This window comes from Mastigoproctus giganteus, chromosome 9 (genome assembly GCF_048544385.1).
Source record: "Mastigoproctus giganteus isolate SK-2022 chromosome 9, ASM4854438v1, whole genome shotgun sequence".
In the NCBI taxonomy this organism is placed as follows: domain Eukaryota; kingdom Metazoa; phylum Arthropoda; class Arachnida; order Uropygi; family Thelyphonidae; genus Mastigoproctus; species Mastigoproctus giganteus.
In genome coordinates this window covers 51360158-51381945 of record NC_143583.1, presented here as the reverse complement: position 1 = coordinate 51381945, position 21788 = coordinate 51360158, and the positions used below count along the sequence as shown (strand labels likewise).

General features: G+C 36.8%; 1 protein-coding gene across 5 annotated transcripts in view; it reads right to left on the bottom strand.

Moving 5' to 3' along the window:
- The window catches only part of LOC150080216 (histone-lysine N-methyltransferase 2C-like), a 1301638-nt gene that overhangs the window by 832503 nt on the left and 447347 nt on the right, over nucleotides 1-21788 (bottom strand). For all 5 annotated transcript variants that reach the window (XM_090381514.1, XM_090381519.1, XM_090381517.1 and 2 more), the window contains exon 27: nucleotides 16124-16204. In XM_090381514.1, coding sequence (XP_090237640.1) covers nucleotides 16124-16204 — 81 coding nt within the window. The remainder of the gene's footprint in view (nucleotides 1-16123; nucleotides 16205-21788) is intronic.

Below are 21788 nucleotides of genomic sequence, written 5' to 3'. Positions count from 1 at the left end.
CACTAATTGCAAAATACAATCTTATACTCAGATATACACAAATGGCTACAAAACTGACCATCATTTCGGTGTGTTCCTCTGATTTTGCATAATCTCCAGTCAGTTATCTTCAGATTATAGGCATCTCTGCTGCTGAACTCGAGCAGTAAATGACCTTGGAATCTCCTGAATTGCATCAGTTTTTACTCTGTCTGTACCATTTTCATCTTGAACAACCAAGAAAATGCCACAATAGTTGTGATGCTTTCTTGATCATAGAGTACTGGACCCCTTATCAAGAAAGCCTGGGACCAGAGTCTTTCTGGATTAATGGTCCTTAGCATGAGAAATTAGAACACATGCAAAACAAATAATTAAAAATCTTATATTAAGATTTACTTTATCTAAAAAATGTCAGTAAATACAGATTTTAATATAATCAAATCAACCAGCTAAACAGCAGTATATAAAAATTAAAAGTTTATTTACAAAATAAAAAGTAAATACAGTGCATATAAAATTCCTAAATGTTAGGTGCAGATAAGTTTATAATAAAAAAAACTAGAATATGGAGATTTGAAATTCATTCCTCTCAGAATCAGTATGTTTTAAGACTTTTTTAACTTCAAATATTTCAGTACAGAATGACCTCGATAGAGCATGGTTCCAACACCTTCCAACACCCATATTATAGGCCAAATTAAAATTTACCTAGTTTTTTTTTTCCCCTATTTTTTAATATGAATATATGATGCCTAAACACGTTTTTATTGTAAGCAATTTCATTTCAGTGTGTGTGTGTGTGTGTGTGTGTGTGTGTGTGTTCATATTTCATGCTGTTTGTAGAATATATTGCACAAGCAAATATAGTTGTTTAGTGGTCAACAACTGGAAACCACTGAATAAATTAATTCTCCCTCTGTGTGGCTTTTGTTAGTGTCTGTTGTGAAATCTGTCAATTTATGAGTTCGGCATAAACTGCATTATTTTTTTTTCCTCTTTAGGAACATAATCACACTGGCATTATATCCAAAAATGTGTTATAACAAGCAATCAAGTATGCACTGCATTGTCTCTCAGATTGTCTAGTTATAAACAGCAAAGAATTTAAAAAATAATTTTAAACTAATACCATATTTCTTCGATTCTAAGACACACCTTAATTTCAGAAAAAAAGCTTTGATTCTAAGAAAAAATAAATAAATAAAATAAAACACTAGAATAAATCTAACAGTTATTTTAATTATAATAGAATTCAATTTATTAACAACAATAGTACTGGTATTTATCAGTAGGTATGTTATTCATCACTTCCTTCTGAATCTTCTGAGCCATCAATATCTGCATCTGAATCAATATCAGAGTCAGATTCACATTCAGGGTTAGATTCTTCTGCGCCGTCATTATCTTCATTATTCCATAATATATCATCTTCTGAGCCATCGAGAGCATTGGTGATGCAACATTTTTTAAATGAGTGCTTTACTATTCTTTCTGGGATCAGCTTCCAAGCTGTTGACACTTCACTAATGTCAATTCTGCCAATTTTGATGCCGGCGCTTTCTTAATTTTTCCAGAAGTTGTCAGCGAAAGGTTGTCAGTCAAAAGCCAGAATTCATATTCCTTTCTCAAGTAATCCTTAAATGGGTTGTTGACTGAAACGTCGAGTGCCTGCAGTTGGCTAGTCATGCCATCAGGAATCCCAACCAAGTCACCACGTTTTTGCACAATTTTATTTTTGACACATTCGGACAAATGTCCACGAAATGCATCAAGTACTAGCATGCTAGGTGGGTTACAAAGACTTCCAGAAAGTCTATTCCACAACAACATTTAGCCAGTCTTCCATAAGCTCTGCCGACATCCATCCATTTTTTTGTGCTTTGTACACACACAATAACATCTTTGGGGAAAATTTCATTCTCTGGTATGGTTTTTCTATTTAAAATTAAATATGGTGGCAACTTTCGACCATCAGCGGTGATGCATAGCATCACAGTGATATACTGCTTTTCATAGCACGTGCTTATAATCTTGATTTCTTTAGCACCTTTAGCGTTGACTTGTAATTTCAATGCATATCGAAGAAGACTGGGGTTTATCAGCATTTCCCATTTGACTAAACTCATAGTTTCTTTTTTTACTTAATTTTGTCACCTGTCGCTGAAAGTTAATCAACTTCTGTTGAAAGTCTGCAGGAATTTTTTGACAGATAGATGTTCGGCACCTTAATGATAATCCACTACAACATGAGTCTGTCGCACCAGCCGCAAGTGCCTTTTAAAATTATTTTCTCTATTCCAAAGGACTTGGCAATTTCTCCGTCTTTCAATTGCATGGCTTGTCGAGTGATGAGTAATCCTTTTTGCGCGTGTCTCCATTACAAAACATATCACAACTTCATCAACTTGTGTTGTGGAAATCTTCCTTTCTTAGGCCCTGTAAAGCACTTGGTTGTTGCTTTCCACGAAAATATGGAATTGCGATCATTTCTTTAACGACAAACATTTACTTCAATAATGTCAAAATGTTGACCTGCAGCTCTATTTCCACGTTCTTTTGCATACGCAATAACTTTTCGTTTCAATGTGGCTTCGTAATACAATCTTTTTGATTTTAATGTGCAATAAGGGATCAAAATTAACGAAATACAGTAACTCCACTTAAGTACTTTTGAAGATACAAACAAAACTTCCTAGTTTTGCTGAGTGAGCTCCACTATAATGAAATAACGGTGGCTTCACATTTCAAAATCACGTGAAATCACCCACTCCAAGTTTGACCATTATCGCATTCTCCAATTGCATTGGAGAATGCGATAACGGTCAAACTTGGAGCAAGGTTTCCATGTAAAAACAAAAACGTGCGGTGCTGCAAAGTGCAGGAAAATTTGGAAAAAAAACTGCGATTGTAAGATGCCATCGATTCTAAGACGCACCCCATTTTTAAAGACATTTATAGGGGGAAAATGAAATCACCCACTCCAAGTTTGACCATTATCACATTCTCCAATTGCATTGGAGAATGCGATAATGGTCAAACTTGGAGCAAGGTTTCCATGTAAAAACAAAACGTGCGGTGCTGCAAAGTGCAGGAAAATTTGGAAAAAAAAACTGCGATTGTAAGATGCCATCGATTCTAAGACGCACCCCATTTTTAAAGACATTTATAGGGGGAAAATGAAATCACCCACTCCAAGTTTGACCATTATCACATTCTCCAATTGCATTGGAGAATGCGATAACGGTCAAACTTGGAGCAAGGTTTCCATGTAAAAACAAAACGTGCGGTGCTGCAAAGTGCAGGAAAATTTGGAAAAAAAAACTGCGATTGTAAGATGCCATCGATTCTAAGACGCACCCCATTTTTAAAGACATTTATAGGGGGAAAAAAGTGCGTATTAAAATCGAAGAAATACAGTAATAAATAAATTTTAACTAATAAAAATCCTTGGGATAGCCAATAAATTCTGTTATTCTATGTTTTTTTTTTTTTTTTTTTTGTTTGTTTTCTTGTTTTTCAATTTCCCTTTAATTTTGTTTATTTTAATTATCATTAATCTTCAATAGTTGGGTACCCTCTTGGGTCATTGGTCAAATTTTGGTACTGTTACAATGCAGTTTGTAACAGCATTATAACAGTGAAAGACACAGGAAAAGGCAGTTGACTTTTTTGTACCTAAAACAGCTGCAATTGAAATTAATAAAAAAGCTATGTATCGGCTTAGAAATCTTTAGATGGCCCAAGAATATTACAGCCACTCCCCAACTTATGTAAGGGTTGTGTTCCACAGAACTTTATGTAAGTTGAATTTTACATAAGTCGGAATTTCCCTAAATGCTTATGCAATACTCGCAATAATGCGTGCTGAATTTGATTAAAGGAAAAAAGATATGTTCGACAAACATGTAAATAGAATTATTTATTCAATTTTTTTTATCTCATGAACAGGAAAAATTACAAAAATTTCAAAATTATAAAATTAAAAAAAGAGAGAGAGAAGACAGGCATAACTGTCAGCAAGTTTTACCTTTTGAGTACGTTGCCAGAATTAACTCTCCAGCTTATCTGATAAGCACGTTGCTGCAGAAGTTGAGGGCTGTGGAGATTTAGAAGAGGTTTTTTCCCAACACATCACAAAATTTCTCTGCAGCTGCAGAATCGGCACTGGCGACTTCACCTTTAATGTTTTGGAAACCAGTATGATACTTGAACCTATAAAACCACCAGTTGCTTGCCATAAACTTGGCTTGGGGTTCGCTGTACTTATCCTTAATATCTTCATAAATAATTCTTGCTTTTTCTTGAATGGCCACTGGACTCAGGGGCACTTGCTTCTGAATCTGATTTTCCATCCATATTATTAATAGCTTTTCCATCTTTGAGACCCCCAGGGGCTCACATCTAGTGAGTATGGGCTTGGCATACCCAGGGTCCTGAGCTGGATATCATCATTCTTCTCTCTCTCTCTCTCTCTCTTGGTGTTTCCCTTCTACTTCTCTCTCTCTCAGGGTAACTCGGGAAATTTTTTTTTTTTGGCTGGTGCAGCATAAGCTTCAGGCTTCCTTGCACTATATGGCTAGTAGTAATAATAATAAAAACCTGAACACTGTTTTGTGATAATGGTTGATGTTAAATTCATTGATACTTTAACATATTTTCTTATACGTGTACTGTCCCTTAAAATAGTATTCACTGTTGAAGCAGCAAGACCTAATCCTGTGCAATAGAGGGCAAACCTTATCATGGATCGTACTTCTTAATTAATCATCTTCATTTCTAAATCAATTTTGTTTCATTTCCTAGCACTGCCAGCACTTGCCTTTCCATTGATCCCTTTCCCTTCACCATTGTAATAAATAAATAGCAATGAAGAGAAGATTCCGAAAATTTATTTGTTTCTTATATGATTGAAAATTTCAGTGAAAGGGAACTCATTTCACCATAATACCGTAACGTAAAAACTCCAAAGAATTCAAGTTATCAGTATTATAACAAATGTAATAAGATCGAGTTTACTACCCATTTATAATAGATTGCGCTAACAGAAAGGCCCAATCAACAGGTAAGTGCAAATTGTTGTTTATTGTTTTATGGTAGCAACTTCCAGAAATGTGTTTTAAAAAAAATATCACAAAGGCGTTCAAAATTGATTTTTATAACAGAACATATGATAATGATGAAATTATAGTGCAATTTCCATTATAGAAATTACCTTTTAGAGAGAGAGATAAATAGTTATATAGCAAAAATTTCAACTTCTTAGGTTTGGGAACAAATTAGCAAAAAAAAAAATCAATGTGTTATTGGGTTCACATTACGATATTTTCACAATACCTCCTGCATTTATTCCAATGGGATGCAAAATACATTTCCATGATTTTTTTAAGTTTGCACCGATAAACTTCCGTAAGTCAAGTATTACGTTAGCAGGGGAGTGCCTGTATATGCTGCATAGAGGAACAGAAGTTGAAAGCGAAAGCTTCCTCTCATGCTGATCGCTAAAATTTTACGCATCACTTTGTCATTATTGACAAGTGTGGGGGGGTTGCATAAATTTGCTGCGAAACATGGCCATAACACATATGAAAAGCGAAGTATTTATGACAGAAGGAACCTTTGCCATAAACCAACAGTATGCTAGTTTGGAATGAGTAGGAGAATGAACAGGAAGATAAAATTCAGTAATTTTCACATTTAATTAACTGAAGTAGTTATTTCAGTTAACAAAAAGAAACATTTATTGAATAAGCAGAGCAACTATTAAATTAATAGATTGTCAGTCTACCATTTTCAGATAGATAGGTAGGTAGGTGGAGTAAAACTAGAGTGGCATCACATAACTGGATTTAAAAAAAAGATTTTGTCAAACATTCCATATTTCAGATTCTAAATTCAGGGCCCCATACTCTGTTTAGAACTTTCTGGCTCATCTAGCTAAGAGATGAAAGTTATAAAACTTTGTTGGGTCCCTAGTTATGGTGGTATACCTGGAAATGAGAGTGCTGACCATGCAGCCAGTTTTGTGCGGAATTATTAGTATTAATCACTAGCAATATGATGTTGATGGCATCCTTTCTCCTGCTCAGACAACACATATAAGGGGGCATAAATTTAAATTGAGTATGGGTGATTGCAGAATAGATGTGTTGGCCTTAGCAGCCCCTGTGCCATTAAACAACATATCAACCAACCAACCAATAGATGTGTGGAAACTTGCTTTCAGCCAGGGGTTAGTTGATTGTCAGAACAAACTTTCATCTTACATTGGGGAAGTAGGTAGTTTGAATAAATTTAAGGAAGAATTAGACAAATTATTAGAGGGGAAGGACAAGTGACGTGAGAAGTATTCTTCTTCTTTTTTTTTTTGGCTGATGATGTATAAGCTTGCTTCCTTCCTTTGCCATTACTAATACAAAAGTCAAGAAGATGTTAACCAGTGCACACATAGCACATTCCTGCACTTGAATGTATATGGTGACTGTGCATTTCAAAATTTCATACAAGGTTAATTTTATTTAATATGCTAAACCCTAGTTAATATATAGCTTAAATACATAGTCATGTGGGTTAGCTTATTTATGCATTTAGTTAAATATTTATAAAGCTACAGCTTAATATCCATTAGGCCCTTGTTATCGATATTTTGGAGGGGAATTTTAACTTCCATTCAGTAGGTTAAATTAAACTTCACTAGTGATTAAAATTTTGTTAACAGTTTAATTTCTTTAATAGTTTGTTAATTTAAAATCTGTAATTTATTTTAAATTTAATTACATTTACCACGCAGTCAGTTGCACATACGTTTACCAAGTGATAGGTAAATGAGGCATGGTCCACCTCTGACCACAGGGCTATTACTTTTTCCCTGTTTCAGTCCTGTCGTGGTCAAATATTCGGTGCAGGCTTTGGCGCGGTTAGCTGGAGCATTATCGTGATGGAGGTACCAGGTGTCCATTCTTGACTTTGGCAGCAGGTTCTTCATAGATCCAATTACTTTAGGCAGGCATTGTTCAGTATACCACTTAGCTGTGACTGTCTTCTGCGTGTCCAAAACAACACATTCCACAATTCCACTCGATTTGAAAAATACAGCTATCATTTTCTTCTTTACAGATCAGGATTTTCTGACAATTACGGGTGTGTTGTCATCATCAAAGACCCAAACTTTGTTTTGAGCCTTGGTCGGCAGATCGTAATAGTACAGCCAAGTCTCGTCACCTGTCACGATGTTGTTCACATACCGAGTTTGTCCCTTATGAAACTTTTTTAACATCTCCCGGCACCAAGTCACATGTCGTGTCATCTGCTCTTCAGTCAGTTGATGCGGCACCCAAAGAGAACAAAGTTTCTTCACGTGCAAATGATCTTGCAGAACCGAACGAATTGCTGGTGCATTTAGGCCCAAAGTATCCTCTGTCTGTTGGTAGGTCACTTGCCTGTTTTCGTCAAGCATTTTCCTCACAGCAGTAATGTTTTCCTCCGTAACTGACGTTCGTGGCCTTCCCGGCCTCTCAGAATCCTCCAGAGTGAAATTTCCCCTTTGGAATTCTCTATACCACCTGAATATCATTGTACAATGTGGACAATCATCATCTAGTGCAAGAGTCATTTCTTCTGAGCACTGGTCTATGGTTAAACCACGCACGAAATTATACCGCAAAACTGTCCTTATCTCATTTCGTGACCACGATGCCATCGCAAGCACTTTACACTCTCACTACTAATGAATAACTGAGCCCATCGACTTGCTGCGGCTACTATGCACGTATGAACATGTCTCAACATGCAGCAACAAGCAGCTTCCTGTGATTCATTGTTGCGTCATATTGCAAAACTTTCCTAGTACCCTTTGTACCCCCTTTGACACAGAACTATTTAGTCTAGATGAACTTGCACTTGCAATTTCTAAAATCAATCAGTCAAAATGTCCTGGAATGGACTTAGTTGAAAATGTGGCAATCAAAAGATTTCACCAATATTTTCCACATATATTGTTGAATGTTTTCAACAAATGTCTATTAGAGGGGACTTTTCCAAATTTTTGGAAGATTGCATTAGTAAAGATGCTCAGAAAGCCTGGAAAATTGGCAACGGATCCCAAGGCATATCGCCCAATACCCCTTCTAGGAAATCTTGGAAAGCTTTATGAGAGATTATTAGCGCCTAGGATGCAGAAGGTTTTGGCTGCAAGTAATATGAGTTCTAATTCACAATTCGGCTTTAAAAAAGGCTCCTCCACTGAAGATGCCATCAGAAATTTGGTGAATCTATGCAAAACTACAGACAAAAAATACATGATGGTTGTTTTTATCGACTTTGAGGGCGCTTTCGATACACTCTGGTGGGAGAGCGCCCTCAGGTCACTTCGAGAGGCAGAATGTGATGATTTACTATATCAGGTTATGAGATCTTATTTTTCACATAGGCAGATAAAAGTCATCTCACAACACTTGGTATTTTCAAAATTCATCTCCAGAGGATGCCCACAAGGCTCGGTCCTTGGGCCTCTCGTCTGGAATTCTGTTTTAGACCAGTGGTTACTAAAAGAAAGTCAAATTTGCAATAAAATAGCATTTGCCGACGATTTAGCACTGTGCATACCAGGCAGGTCAAGACTTATGCTAGAAACACATGGGAAAGAAATCCTGGATGATTTGCTGGAATGGTCTAGAATAAACAAATTAAAAATTTCTCAGACGAAAACTAAAATGATGATCTTCAACAATAAACTGGATTATAACAGACCTCCTAAACTCCATATTAAACAATGTCCAAATTCCTTATGTTTCTCAAAATAAATATCTTGGTCTCATAATTGATGACAAATTTTCTTTTATCCCCCACGTAAAGAACTTAGCTGAAAAGATTAACAAGTTTACTGCCAATGTGATTAGGCTCTCAAGAGCAGAATGGGGTATAAAGCACAAAACTTTGGCATTATATTATAAAGCTATATTTTTGCCAATTGTAGTATATGCAGCTACCATATGGTTTCCTAGGGTTACTCACGTCACAGTGAAGGCCAAACTCTTATCATTGCAGAGAAAGATGATATTGGCAACACACAGATGCTGCAGAACGACATCAACCAATGCTTTACAAGTGATCTCAGGTTGTATTCCGATTGACCTTTATGTGGCATACCGAGGCATGATTTCTAACTTAAAGAAAGGTTTGGCAACTCAAATCCTCGACATTGCAAGTAATCCGGCCACGGACATTCGGCAGGAGAAAATTAATCTTTGGACAAAATTCACTGAGAAGTGGAAATACAGATGGCAATCCAGTGAAACAGGACTCACTACCAGGGAGTTCATTGAAGATGCAACATTTGCTGTAAATAAGAAAGTTATGGGATGGTTTTATCCTTCTATGACAACGTCGTATTTAATTACTGGACATGGTTCACTACGGGATAAATTGTGTAAATTTGGACTTGAACCTGACCCTTTGTGTTTTTGTGGGGCTGTAGAAGATTGGAGGCATGTTCTGCTTTACTGCCCGGCTTATGACGACTTCAGACAAGAACTATTTAACAGCACTCAACCTATTAGGACTGACAACCTCAATATTTTGATTCAAGATGCCAAGAACTTTGCAGCATTCCAATCCTTTTCTGACAAGGTGTTTAAAAGAAGACGCACCTTGTTTACTAATTCTAGAAGTGGACAGTAGAGTGATGTGTTCATGAACTTATATTTCTACCTTACTAGGTCAAACAGCTGTTAACTTAGAAACTAACTGTTGTGTTCTTAAATTAGTAGCAACATTCAATGTATATAATGGTATTAACTATACATATTTTTATTTTATTTTAACTTCTTTTTTTTTTTATTATTACTATTATTTATTTATTTATTATTACTATTATTTATTTATTTATTATTATTTTTTTTTATTTATTTAATTTTTTTTTATTTATTATTATTTTTTATTATTATTATTATTATTTTTTTTTTCCCCTCGGGTTGGGCAGCCTGAGAGCTCCTGTCCTTTGGTATTGCACTCCTTCCACTGGACGACAAATTGGTGCAGCAGCACTAGATAATAGAAGCAGGCACAACTACTCATGCTTAGAAATGGGCAGTGATTGACAGGGTGTTGATCGCTGTAGAGTGTAGACAGTTTCTCTCTGTGTCAACACAGATTTTCCAAGGTGGAGTTCGACTAAACGTCTAGGTGCCACCCAAAACAAGTACATCCGCATACATACACACATAGTATATCTTTTATTGTTTTATTGCTTGCAAGTGAAGCTGTAAAATTAAAATTGTTTTTTTTTTTTTTTTTTTTTTTACGCAGAATGCGACGATTGTAAATAGAAAGTGTTTGTATCTGTGTATATATGTAATAAAAATGTATGTATGTAAAAAAAAAAAAAAAAAAAAGTACCCTTTGTACCTAGGCTAAGAGGCCAGATGAACAAAATACCAATACAACCTACTAACCTTTCGCAAACACAGACTAACTCATACTATCTGGCCTTTAGAACGTACAGTATACATATAAACATACCAATCTCAGAGTTGGTGGAACCCCTGGTGCCACTAGTCAAACTACACTATACACTATGTATTTTCTGTATACATTGTACTCCTCATATTCAAATTCTGCATCCCTTACATCTGAGTGACACCAAGGCTCCGAAATTCCAACAATATCTGCATTTGATGTCTTCATCAGCAGCTCCGATTCATCAAATTTATTAACTATACTGCTAGCATTGGTGTACATGCAAGTATACATGGACCTGTTCTTATTCTTAGTTACCCTAACATAGGGTATGTATTTACTTGTTTTGTGATGACTCCCAGCAGGCCTTCAAATCGCCAGCATCCTTGCTTTCAAGGATGCCACTCATTCCAACAGAAGAATTGCAAGGACCACTTGTACCCTCTACTTCCAGGTAGAGCACCCTTGCTTTCAAGGATGCTACTCATTCCAATAGAAGAAGTGCAAGAATCACTTTCACCTCTACCTCCAGGTAGAACAGGAAATTATTTTACTGCTACCACAAGGGTTGCAGAATGCACCCTCCTGAGAACATGTCACAATCAGTTAATACTTGGAAAACCTTGGCACAGCCTATAAAAATCCTCACCAAAAACGTTGTGTGCCCTCTTCAAATTGTAAATCGTTGCATCAGAATTTGAACCTAACACCCATAGGTAGAAGTCCGATTATGTTTATCACAAGAAAACCAAGGCCAGAATTGATTGCTAAAATTAAGAGAATTAGTATGTCATACATTACTGGCCAGATTATGCGAAACTGGCATATTTTGGCAAAAATGTAACTCCCTCTATATTTAATAACTGTGATTTCAGGTGAAACTATCATGGTGACTTTGGAAATCTACACATAAAAATTGGTTAAAAACAGCATTTAAGTTGTTGGAGGTAAAAATTGTGTCAGCTGGTGTAATTCAGAAAATGGAAAAAGCACTGAGTGTGTGGACTGATGATGGCAGTAAAAAATGGATCCCAGTGGACAGCAATGTAATTAAACAAAAAACACTAAAAAGTTGTAACCATTTAAAATAAAATGGAGAATCTTCTGTTAACCCAGAATTTGTTGCCACTAAAGATTGGTTTGAGCGATTTAAAAACCCCTTTTATTTTATATAACATAAGAATTCAAGGGGAAAGTACATCAGGTAATAATGAAGCTGCCAAGGAGTATGCAGAGGAATTTCAAAAAGTTAATGCAGATCATGGTCACACATCACATCAAGTTTTCAATGCTGATGAGACAAGTCTTTGGTGGGCAAAACTGCCCAAAATGAGTGAATTCGAACTTCTGGTTAGGACAAATAACGCTGACATGATAGGGCTTACAGAAACATGGTGCCACATGGCGATAAGGGATCATGAGTTTCAGTATGGTATGTATAATGTATTTAGGAAGGATAGGGAAGATAGAAGGGGATAGTGGGGTCATGCTTCTTGTCAAAAGCATGATTGAGTGCAATGAAAGCTTTCCTAGATTCACACGTTCACATACTAATATAGAATATGTATGGTATGAGATAGTTGAAAGCAAAGGTACAATGAGAGTGAAAGGTAGTCTACAGGCCAGGTGATTGCAAAAATGATGATGATGATGCAACTACATGCAAACAGAATGGGCAAATAAGCATCAATGTCTAATTATGGTGATTTGAATTTGCCTCTAATTGATTGGAACAAATGGGAAGGAAACTCCACATGAGAGACAAAATTTTTAAATCAACTAGATGATTGTTATTTGTATCAATATGTAAGGGAAAGTAAGAGGGAAAAGAATATTCTAGACCTCATCATCACCCATTAACCAGATGACATAATAGGGCTGATCGTACAGGAACCAACAGCAGGAAGTAATCACAGAGTTCTACAGTGAGCGATGAAGAGAGAGGTAGTAGTAGTTAAAGGCAAAGGAATGGATTATAATTTCAGGAAAGGAAATTATGACAGCTTAAAATGCTGCATGGCCTCTATTAACTGGATAGATATCTCACAGAGAGCAAATACATTTGAATTACAGTATACCTTTAAAATATTAATCACAGAAGCCCTGAATGCTTATATACCATTTAAACAAATAAAAAAAGAGGAAGATTCCAAGTTGGATGAATAATGAAGTTGTTAGATTACTTGAGCAGAAAAAGATGGCATGGAAATGTTACAGAGCAATAAAAAGTACTGAAGCCTATAACAGTTACAAAGTGATCACTAATAGTGCCAAAGAAAAGGTTAGGCTGGCAAATGCAGATTATGACAAATCGCTGGCAAAGAGTGGGGATAAGGAATTCTTCACATATATAAATGCAAAGAAGAGAAGAGAAGACAAACCAGATCAGCCCGTTATGTAATGGGAATGAGATAGTATTAGATATGCCAGCTGAAGTTGCTTCAGCTGGGATATCTAATACTATCAGTTACTTTCCATCGATATTTACAGAAAAAAACCTTTGTGTCAATCAGAAATTATGGGAGTGAAGTTGGAAAAAATGCAATCAACGATGTTGAAATTTCACATGTTGATTTAATGAAAAAACTTTCCAGCCTACAGGCCAGTAAGGCTCCTGGGATTGATGACATATGCCCTATAATCATAAGCAAGGCAGCATAAGTGCATTGAACCACTGAAGCTAATTATGAGAGCATCGTTACACTTAGGAGTGATTCCATTGGATTGGAAGAGTGCCAATGTATCGCTAATACATAAGGGAGGTTCTAAGAGTGAAGTGGGAAATTACCAGCTGATGAGTAATTTCACGGCTACAAAGGGTCAAGGGTGGAATTCAGGATCATATAGATAGAAATGAAATTCTGAAGGAGACTCAGCATGGTTTTGTAAAGGGAAAATCATATTTAACTAACCTGGTTAACTGTTTTGAGAGGGTTACTCAAGAGTTGGACTTAGAGAATAATTTTGACATTGTTCATTTGGATTTCACCAAAGCATTTGACTCAGTCCCACATGAGCGGTTACTTTATAAGCTGGAACAGGTTGGAATCATAGGGAAAATCCTTAGATGGATAGCTGGATGGTTTCAGGGCAGGAAGCAGATGGTTGTGATAAATGGTTATTCCTCAGATTGGGTTATTATTATTATTATTACATTATTATTTCTCCCTAATTGGGAATTACACCTCGTGATGGGTATTGCTACCAAGTACACGGGGGGGGTTGTTATGTCTGGTGTTACTGTTGGTCGAGGAACTCTGACTATCCCACAAGTGTTCAGGATTGTCATTTTCTGGAGTTCCTTATAGGTGTTCACTGGGAGACCTATTGTTGCTAGGATGTTTTGTAGGGTCTTTGGCACCATACCTGTGGTTGACACAATGATCAGGATGATTATTTCTTGTTGCATATGCCACATCTCTTTGATCTCCTGCCTTAGGTTTGTGTACTTACTGATTTTTTCCCCATGGGTTTTCTGCGGGTTGCCAGTGTTGGGTACCACTATGTCAATAGCAGTACCCAACACTGGCAATCTAGGTAGGCTACCAGATAAGTAGCCTTTTCCTTCTTGTCTGCAAGGGTTATGTCCGGTCTGTTGTGCGGGATTGTCCTATCCGTTATTATGGTACGGTCCCAGTACAGCTTGTGGGTTGGGGTCTCTAGTATTGCCTGGGGTTTGTACTTTTAGTACGGTACACTTTGGTGCCTCTGTACCCAGGTGGGCAGAACAGCAGTGCACAGCACGCGCTTCTTGATTAGACCGGGATTCGAGCCCGCGACCACCAAATACAGAGGATGCGGAAAGGTCAAGGAATGACCACCGCATATCCCCGGAGCAATATGGCCTTAGTTGCTAATGCTCCTAAAAACCAAATAATAACAACAACAGTACAATTTCTTTGATCAACTGGTATTTTTTTTGCTAGCTTATTCGTCTTATTGTTATTAGCCATAAGGTGCAAGGAAGCCTCAGGCTTATGCTGCACCAGCCAAAAAAAAAAAAAATTCTGAATTACCCTGAGAGAGAGAAGTAGAAAGGAATCACCAAAAAAGAGAAGAATGATGATATCCAGCTCAGGACCCTGAGTGTGCCAAGCTCATACTTACCAGATTTTGAGCCCCTGGGGTTGATGTAAGAAGTGGGGTGCCCCAAGGTTCAGTATTAGGGCCATTGTTGTTTTTGTTTTTCATAAATGACATCGACGAAGGGATGGAGGGCATGATCTCTAAATTTGCAGATGATGTAAAGATTGGTAGAGTAGTCAATGATCACCGCCGAGCAGAGCTTCTTCAGAGTGACCTCGATAGACTTCAGGGATGGTCAGAAAATTGGCAGCTATTAGCATTAGCATTAGTAGAGGCATTTGATGCAAGAAAGCAAGCTTATGCAGCATCAGCCAAAAAAAAAATAAAAATAATAATAAAAAAAAAAAAAAGAAAAGAAAAAAGAAACCACTTCCACTTCACCCCTCTGTTCGTTCAAAATACCTGTCCAGCTGAGCCTTAAACTTATTTAGGCTATCAACTTCCACGACAAGGGATGGAAGTCTGTTCCACAACCAACCACCCGCTGGCTAAAGGCAAATTTCCGCACGTCTATCCTACATCTGTCTTTCCTCAATTTGAATTTATGCCCTCTCAGGTGATTATTCTGAGCGAGAGGAAGAATCCCATCAGCTATGCTTTAATCCAGAAAAGTGTAAGGTATGCCTGGGGAATAGTAACACCAAAATAATTTATACATTTGTTGGAGTTGAACTTAAGCCAGTAGCAGAGGAAAGGGACTTGGGTGTTACAATACAGTCACACATGAAGTTCTCCGAGCACTGTAGACAGGTTGCAAGGAAGGCCCATGGTGTCATATCGATGATTTATCAAACAATTGCTAGTAGACACAAGGACGTCATAATCCCATTATATAAGCCTATTATTAGTTCACACTTGGAATACTGTGTTCAAGTATAGAGACCGCATCTAAAGAAAGACACTGTGATTTTTGAAAAGGTCCAAAGACTGGTAACTCGCCTGGTGAGATCAGGAAAGGGGTGTCCAACTAGGCACCTTAGAGGAGACTTGACTGACGTGTTTAAATCTGTGAGAGGCATAAGTAAAATCAATGAGGATGAAATTTTCATGGTTATAAATGATTCTAGAACTGGGGGTCATAATTTCAAGTTATGGGAGGAGGAGATGTTTAGACTGGATTTCAGGAAGTTTTATTTTAGTCAGTGAGTTATAAATTACTGAAATAAGTTACCTACATGAGTGATAGAGGCTGACAGTTTGAGAAATTTTAAAGATCAGCTGGTAATTACCTACGGGAGGAAGGGAATGCGTAGGTTGTCTATTTCCTTTTCCTTATTAATTGTTTATTTTTTAAAAAATTATTATTTTTATTATTTTATTTATTTTTTAATTTATTTTTATTTTTTTTTTTCCCCTTCTTTTTTTCTTGGCTGGTGGAGCAAAAGCCATAGGCTTCCTTGCACCTCGTGGCCACTGCTAATACTAATTCCACTACAGGAACTGAAATTTTTCGTTTCAATAAAATATAGATATGTTACCTTTCCAATATGTGGTGATTATGTTCTTTCAAACAACCAAACAATTTCATCCTTAATCAATACATATGATGTTATCAATAAAATGTCACCACTTGTTTTGATATGTCTTGTATAGATATTATTACCTGTCCCACATACATGATCCATGCTTGGTTCTTTTGAAGACAAACTTCGTCCTCTTGGCCTTGCAATAAAGCCTCCAATTCCTATGTGAAAAGAAGGAAATTTCAATCAACAAATGCATACAATATTAAGAAAATTCAAAACTTATCTCTTTCACTTTAATCAAGACTTTAACAAACCAGTTCCTTTTGTGGGAGTTGGGTTATTAATCTTTAAATTAGCTACACCAGTGGTTTTCGACCTGTTTTTTTTTAATAATGGCACCCCATAAGTAATTTATTAGATCCGATTTTCATCCCCCCCTCTGTGTGTGTGTGTGTGTGTGTGTGTGTGTGTGTGTGTGTGTGTGTGTGTGTGTGTGTGTGTGTGTGTGTGTGTGTGTGTGTGCGCGCGCGCGCGCGCTCGTAATTTAAAAAAATGATTATATGATAGTTATTGTAATATAACTAAATAAAATTACAATTCATGATACAAATTATATATACTTATATAATAATTTATTCTTTATATAGAGGTACTAAATAAACACCAATTATAGATCACCACAAAATTAAAAAGATACTGCACATCTTTTTATAATGAAATAAATATATACTTTTTTAAAAAAATTAATAAGTAACCCATATTAACTGACACTCCTGGAATGTTGTTGTGGAACTCTAAAGTGCATTGGCACCCCAGTTGAAAACCACTGATCTACAGTCATGACACAAATTACCTACATTCTTTACACCATCATATAATCATGGAATCACCCTCTCAAAAGCCTCAAAAAATTCATTATGACTTGAGGAGTAGATAAGACTTCTGATGACCACTTTCACTATCCCTGTCTAGTCTGAAGTAAAATCTGAGACGGCAGTGATATATCTAAACTTTTAGGTGGCTTATGGCAGTTTATTATATTATGACAATACAGTAAACCCCCACTATTCGCGGGGGTTACGTTCCTGAGAAATGCCGCGAATACTGAGTTATGGTTCCCATAGTAATAAAGGGGTTCCGTTCCAAAATATGAAATATATAAGAAAAACTAGTCTAAAATTTTGTCTATGTATGTATTATATGTACCTTCATAATATGACTATGTACATAGACAGTACATAGTGAAATGCAAGCATATGGCATTGAAATGAAAATAAGAAACAATTTAATATTAAATGTAATATTTATTAGAAATTTCAAACAAATCTTTCAAACCAGCGTCTCTGCTAGCTAAAAAACTTATCCCACCAGTGCTATCACCAGTTTCGCTAAAGTGTTGATAAAGGAGTTTTGCCTTTTCACGAATGATGAGTGAATTTAACGGAATTTTATTTTGAGTTCGGTCTTCTATCCACAGATTTAAAGCCTTTTCCATTTTTTCTAATTTAACATAACAAGTTACAAAGTAAATTTTTGAAGCAATTAGCGCGTTTTCACGGACACTACGGGGGATTTTTTCTTCCGATTTCTTGATTGATCATACCGTTGACTCATTGATTTTATAATGTTTTGTCACTGAGGAGAAACTTTCACCATTAGAAATTTTGTCTAATAACTCAATTTTATCCGCTAATGTCATCACCTTTGATCTTTTCACATTTCCCTTGTTATTCGTAGCCATATTTTTGTATGGGTTAGAAAGAACTTGTCCACAATAAAGTCACTTTCTTCCGTTAACACACTCGAAAAAGTCTGTTTTACACTGCAAAACGGTAGATTTATCACTTTTGTAAGCATATCAATTTATAAGCATATAAATTAAAAGCAAACGACAAAACCCATGACAAGGATTAGCAAGAAACATCCACGCTCGCGATTTTGTCACCCCTCTCACCCCACCTACTGCGTGCTGTTTTGACCGGGAAAGATCATTTTAGCCACGCCCACATTTTTTTATGGCGGAAAATGTCCACGGCGCTTTAAAATTCACATTTTTTTCAGGTTTCATTTTATATTAAATCAGCGACCGTGAATACAGATACCGCGAATAGTGGGGGTTTAACCCTGTTACGGTCGGTGACCGTGGTAACGCCACCAGGGTTTGGGCCGCCCTGGTGGTTGCTGACCCCCTCATTACTGTAACAAAAATTTCTAGTCTTTGCACCACACATGACACATGTGCATGCTTGGAAGACTGGTTTGGAAAAATTTGTGGTTTCTCTGTACGCTCAATGTAGTCAGGCTGGGCAGGCCATAGAGCCATTTCTAAATTACATGGAAGACGTTTTGATCCGTTTATCTGGTTTTCCCATCATTTTTATGATGGATGCTAATGCTCACTCCCAGCTTTGGAATAGCCGTACTACAGATTCTAAAGGTGAGCTTTTGGAGGAGCTTATTCAGTCCAATAAACCCACTCTGTGGAATACCCCAGGCCATCCGCCTACTTTTGTTTCTTCTTTGGGTCAATCTTATATTGACATTACCCTTTCAAACTCTACTCTTGGTTATGGCATTTCCAACTGGCTTAGCCATACTTCGTGGTGCCTGAGCAACCACAATGTCATCACTTTTATGATAAGTTTAAGCAACAATCCTAGGGTTATTAGGTGCTGTTTTGACTTCCCGCGGTTTAAGACAAAACACATTGATTGGAATATCTTTGATGTAAAAGTACATGAGCTTGCTTCAGAAGAAATAATTGTCCAACTTTGCTCGCTTCCTGCTGATATGCAGGTTTCTAGGGTTCAAGAGATTCTAATCACCATCTGTGAGTTCACTCTAAAAAAGAAAAAACGAAAAATGAATAGTGTTTCATGGTGGACCCCAAATCTCACAATGCTCAGAAGAAACTTACAAAATGCTCGTCGTAATTTTCAGAGAGCAAAGAGAGCTAACAGGCCCAGAGATGAGATTGACAGACTTGGTGAGTTGTATAAATCCAATAGAAGGAGTTATTTCAATACCATTTTCCAAGAGAAGAAACTTGCCTGGGCAAGGTTTGTTCAGCATAACATAAATGAAGATCCGTGGGGATTACCCTACAAACTTGTTACTAACAAGGTTCATCCTGGCGATATTCTTTCTTCTATTATTGTAAATGGTAATGAAACCCTGGACTGGAGTTTGTCCATAAATGCTATCTTTGATGGCTTGCTTCATGAGGACCCTGCCTCCTGTGAAAACACCATCCAAACTACGAGATTAGATCATTTATCTTACCAAGGGCCCCGAACCAAAGCTCCTTTTACGGATACTGAGTTGGAATCTGCTATCTCAACCTTAAGGGATGGTAAATGTCCTGGACAGGATCTCCTTGAGGTTTCTGTACTTAAAAGATTTTGGAAAAATTGCCCATTAATTATATTAAATCTTTTGAATGCTTGTCTGTCTTCAGGATTATTCCCACTGGCTTGGAAACATGCTAGACTTAAACTTCTGCTTAAGTCCTTTGACAAACCCTCCAATGATCCGGCCTCTTACAGGCACATTGCACTGCTGCCCATCCTTTGCAAAGTCTTGGAAAAATTAATTGTTTCTCGTCTTCTAAATTACTATTTAGACAGAAACCTAAGTTCCCCACTTCAATTTGGCTTTACACGTGGAAGGTCTTCTGTTGATGATATTTGTCAGGTTTTCAGTTCTGTTCAAAATTCCAATTCTAAATATGTCCTCGGTCTCTTTGTTGATTTCCAAGGGGCATTCGACACTGTTTGATGGCCGAGTGTCCTGGCAAGGTCCAGAGAGGCCGGGGTCTCTGCTCCTATTTACCGTCTCCTTTTGAATTACTTTGATTCTCGCAGCATCACAGTTTCCTCAGGATTCTGCTCTGTCTCCAGATCTGTTTCTAGGGGCTGCCCTCAAGGCTCTGTTCTTGGCCCTGTGTGCTGGAACATGGTCCTTGATGGGTGGCTCTCGGTTGATCGAGACAACATCCTTCAGATAGCTTATGCAGATAACGTTTTGGTAATTCCCACCGGGAGCTAGAGTGCAGAGCAAATGAAGTTCTAGAGGACTTGGATATCTGGTGTCAAACACAAACTTCAAATCTCGACTAATAAAACAAAACAAATGTTGCTAAAAGGCTCTCTTGACGTGAATAGACCACCTGTTATTAAGTTGAATGGAGAAATGATTAGGAGTACTCGGCAGCATAAATACTTAGGAATTTATTTTGATGACCGTCTTAATTTTAATTACCATGCAAAATATGTACTTCAGAAAATAAAAGCTATGACCTATAAAATTATTAAGATTACCAGGAGTACTTTTGGTGTAAACAAATCTTCCATTAAATTATACTACAGTTGTATATTTATACCAATTGTGTGTTATGCGGCTGGGGCCTGGGGATACAGAATCGGTAACTCCCTTGTTCAAAAATATCTTTTTGAAAAATATCTTACCCAAGCACAAAGATTCTTTCTTCTCGCTGTATGTAGAGCTTGTCGAACTGTCTCTACAGCTGTTCTCCAGGTCCTCAGTCATCGACTGCCAATCCAATATGAAGTAATGTTACATTATCTTTTATATTGTAGAAGAAAAAATGTGCCTGCGATTGTAAATGGTATAACATATAATACTAACTTGCAAGAAAAGATAGACATTAAAAGAATGAGAAATGAATGTTGCAGAGCGTGGCAAAATACCTGGTCTACCTCTACCTTGAGTAGGGAGACCTTTAAGTTTTTTCCCGAGGTTGTTGATTACGACAAGAAAAGGGACTGGTTCAATCCTGGTTTATACGTTACGTTTTTATACACTGGTCATGGAAGTCTTAACTTTAAATTGTTCTCACTAGGATTAAGTAACACTCCTCTCTGTAGTTGCAGTGCTCAAGAAACTGTTGAGCACCTCGTCTTTCATTGTCCCCTGTATGATGATTTAAGACTGGACTTTCAACTTCTCACAAATGTATTTGACTGCTCCGAACTGCCAAGATTGGTTAACTGTTCAGAATGTTATACTGCCTTCTCCACCTATGCAGAGAAATTGCTTAAACAGAGGAAAAGAATTCTTGCTCCTGAGGTTCAGTAAAATGCTAGACTGTTTCTTTGGATTACTCTTACCTGATGTATTGATCAGTCCACTGGACTCCGAAGCCCAGTATTTATTTATGTATTATCATTGTATATAGTCTTTTTATGTACCATCATTGTAAATAGTCTTTTTAGGTACCATCATTGCAAATAGTCTTTTTATGTATAATTAATCATTCTATTTTTCATGTATAGATTACTTTCAACGGCGAATAGGGGAAACCCTGGAGGCCGCCAAAAAATAATAAAATACTTTGACTTTGTATTAAGATTTATGAATATTATAAACTGAATAGTGAATAAAAGAACCAATATCATCTGATATGCCAATGACGTTAAGCTGCTAAGCAATATAAACGTGACTGTAAATTCTAAAGAAACAACTTCAGCAATATCTTAAGAGAAATCATGTTGTACTCAAAAGATTTGATCTGCAAATCTTTTCTCATCATCTTAAAAAGGATGATGGACACTTCCAATCTCAACTCCTCTATACGCTGTTCATCACTAGATTTTTATTTTGTATAATGATCAATTATGCTTTTATTGTTTCTATACGGCTATGCCCTCTATATGTCTTTATGTTGAAATAGTGTTTGTAATCAGGAATGCTTGGCTTGAACAATATTGTAAGTAGCCTTTTACCATTACTGTTAGGATTACCTTTCTCTCCAAATTTTATTAAAATGTCTGTGTAAACAAC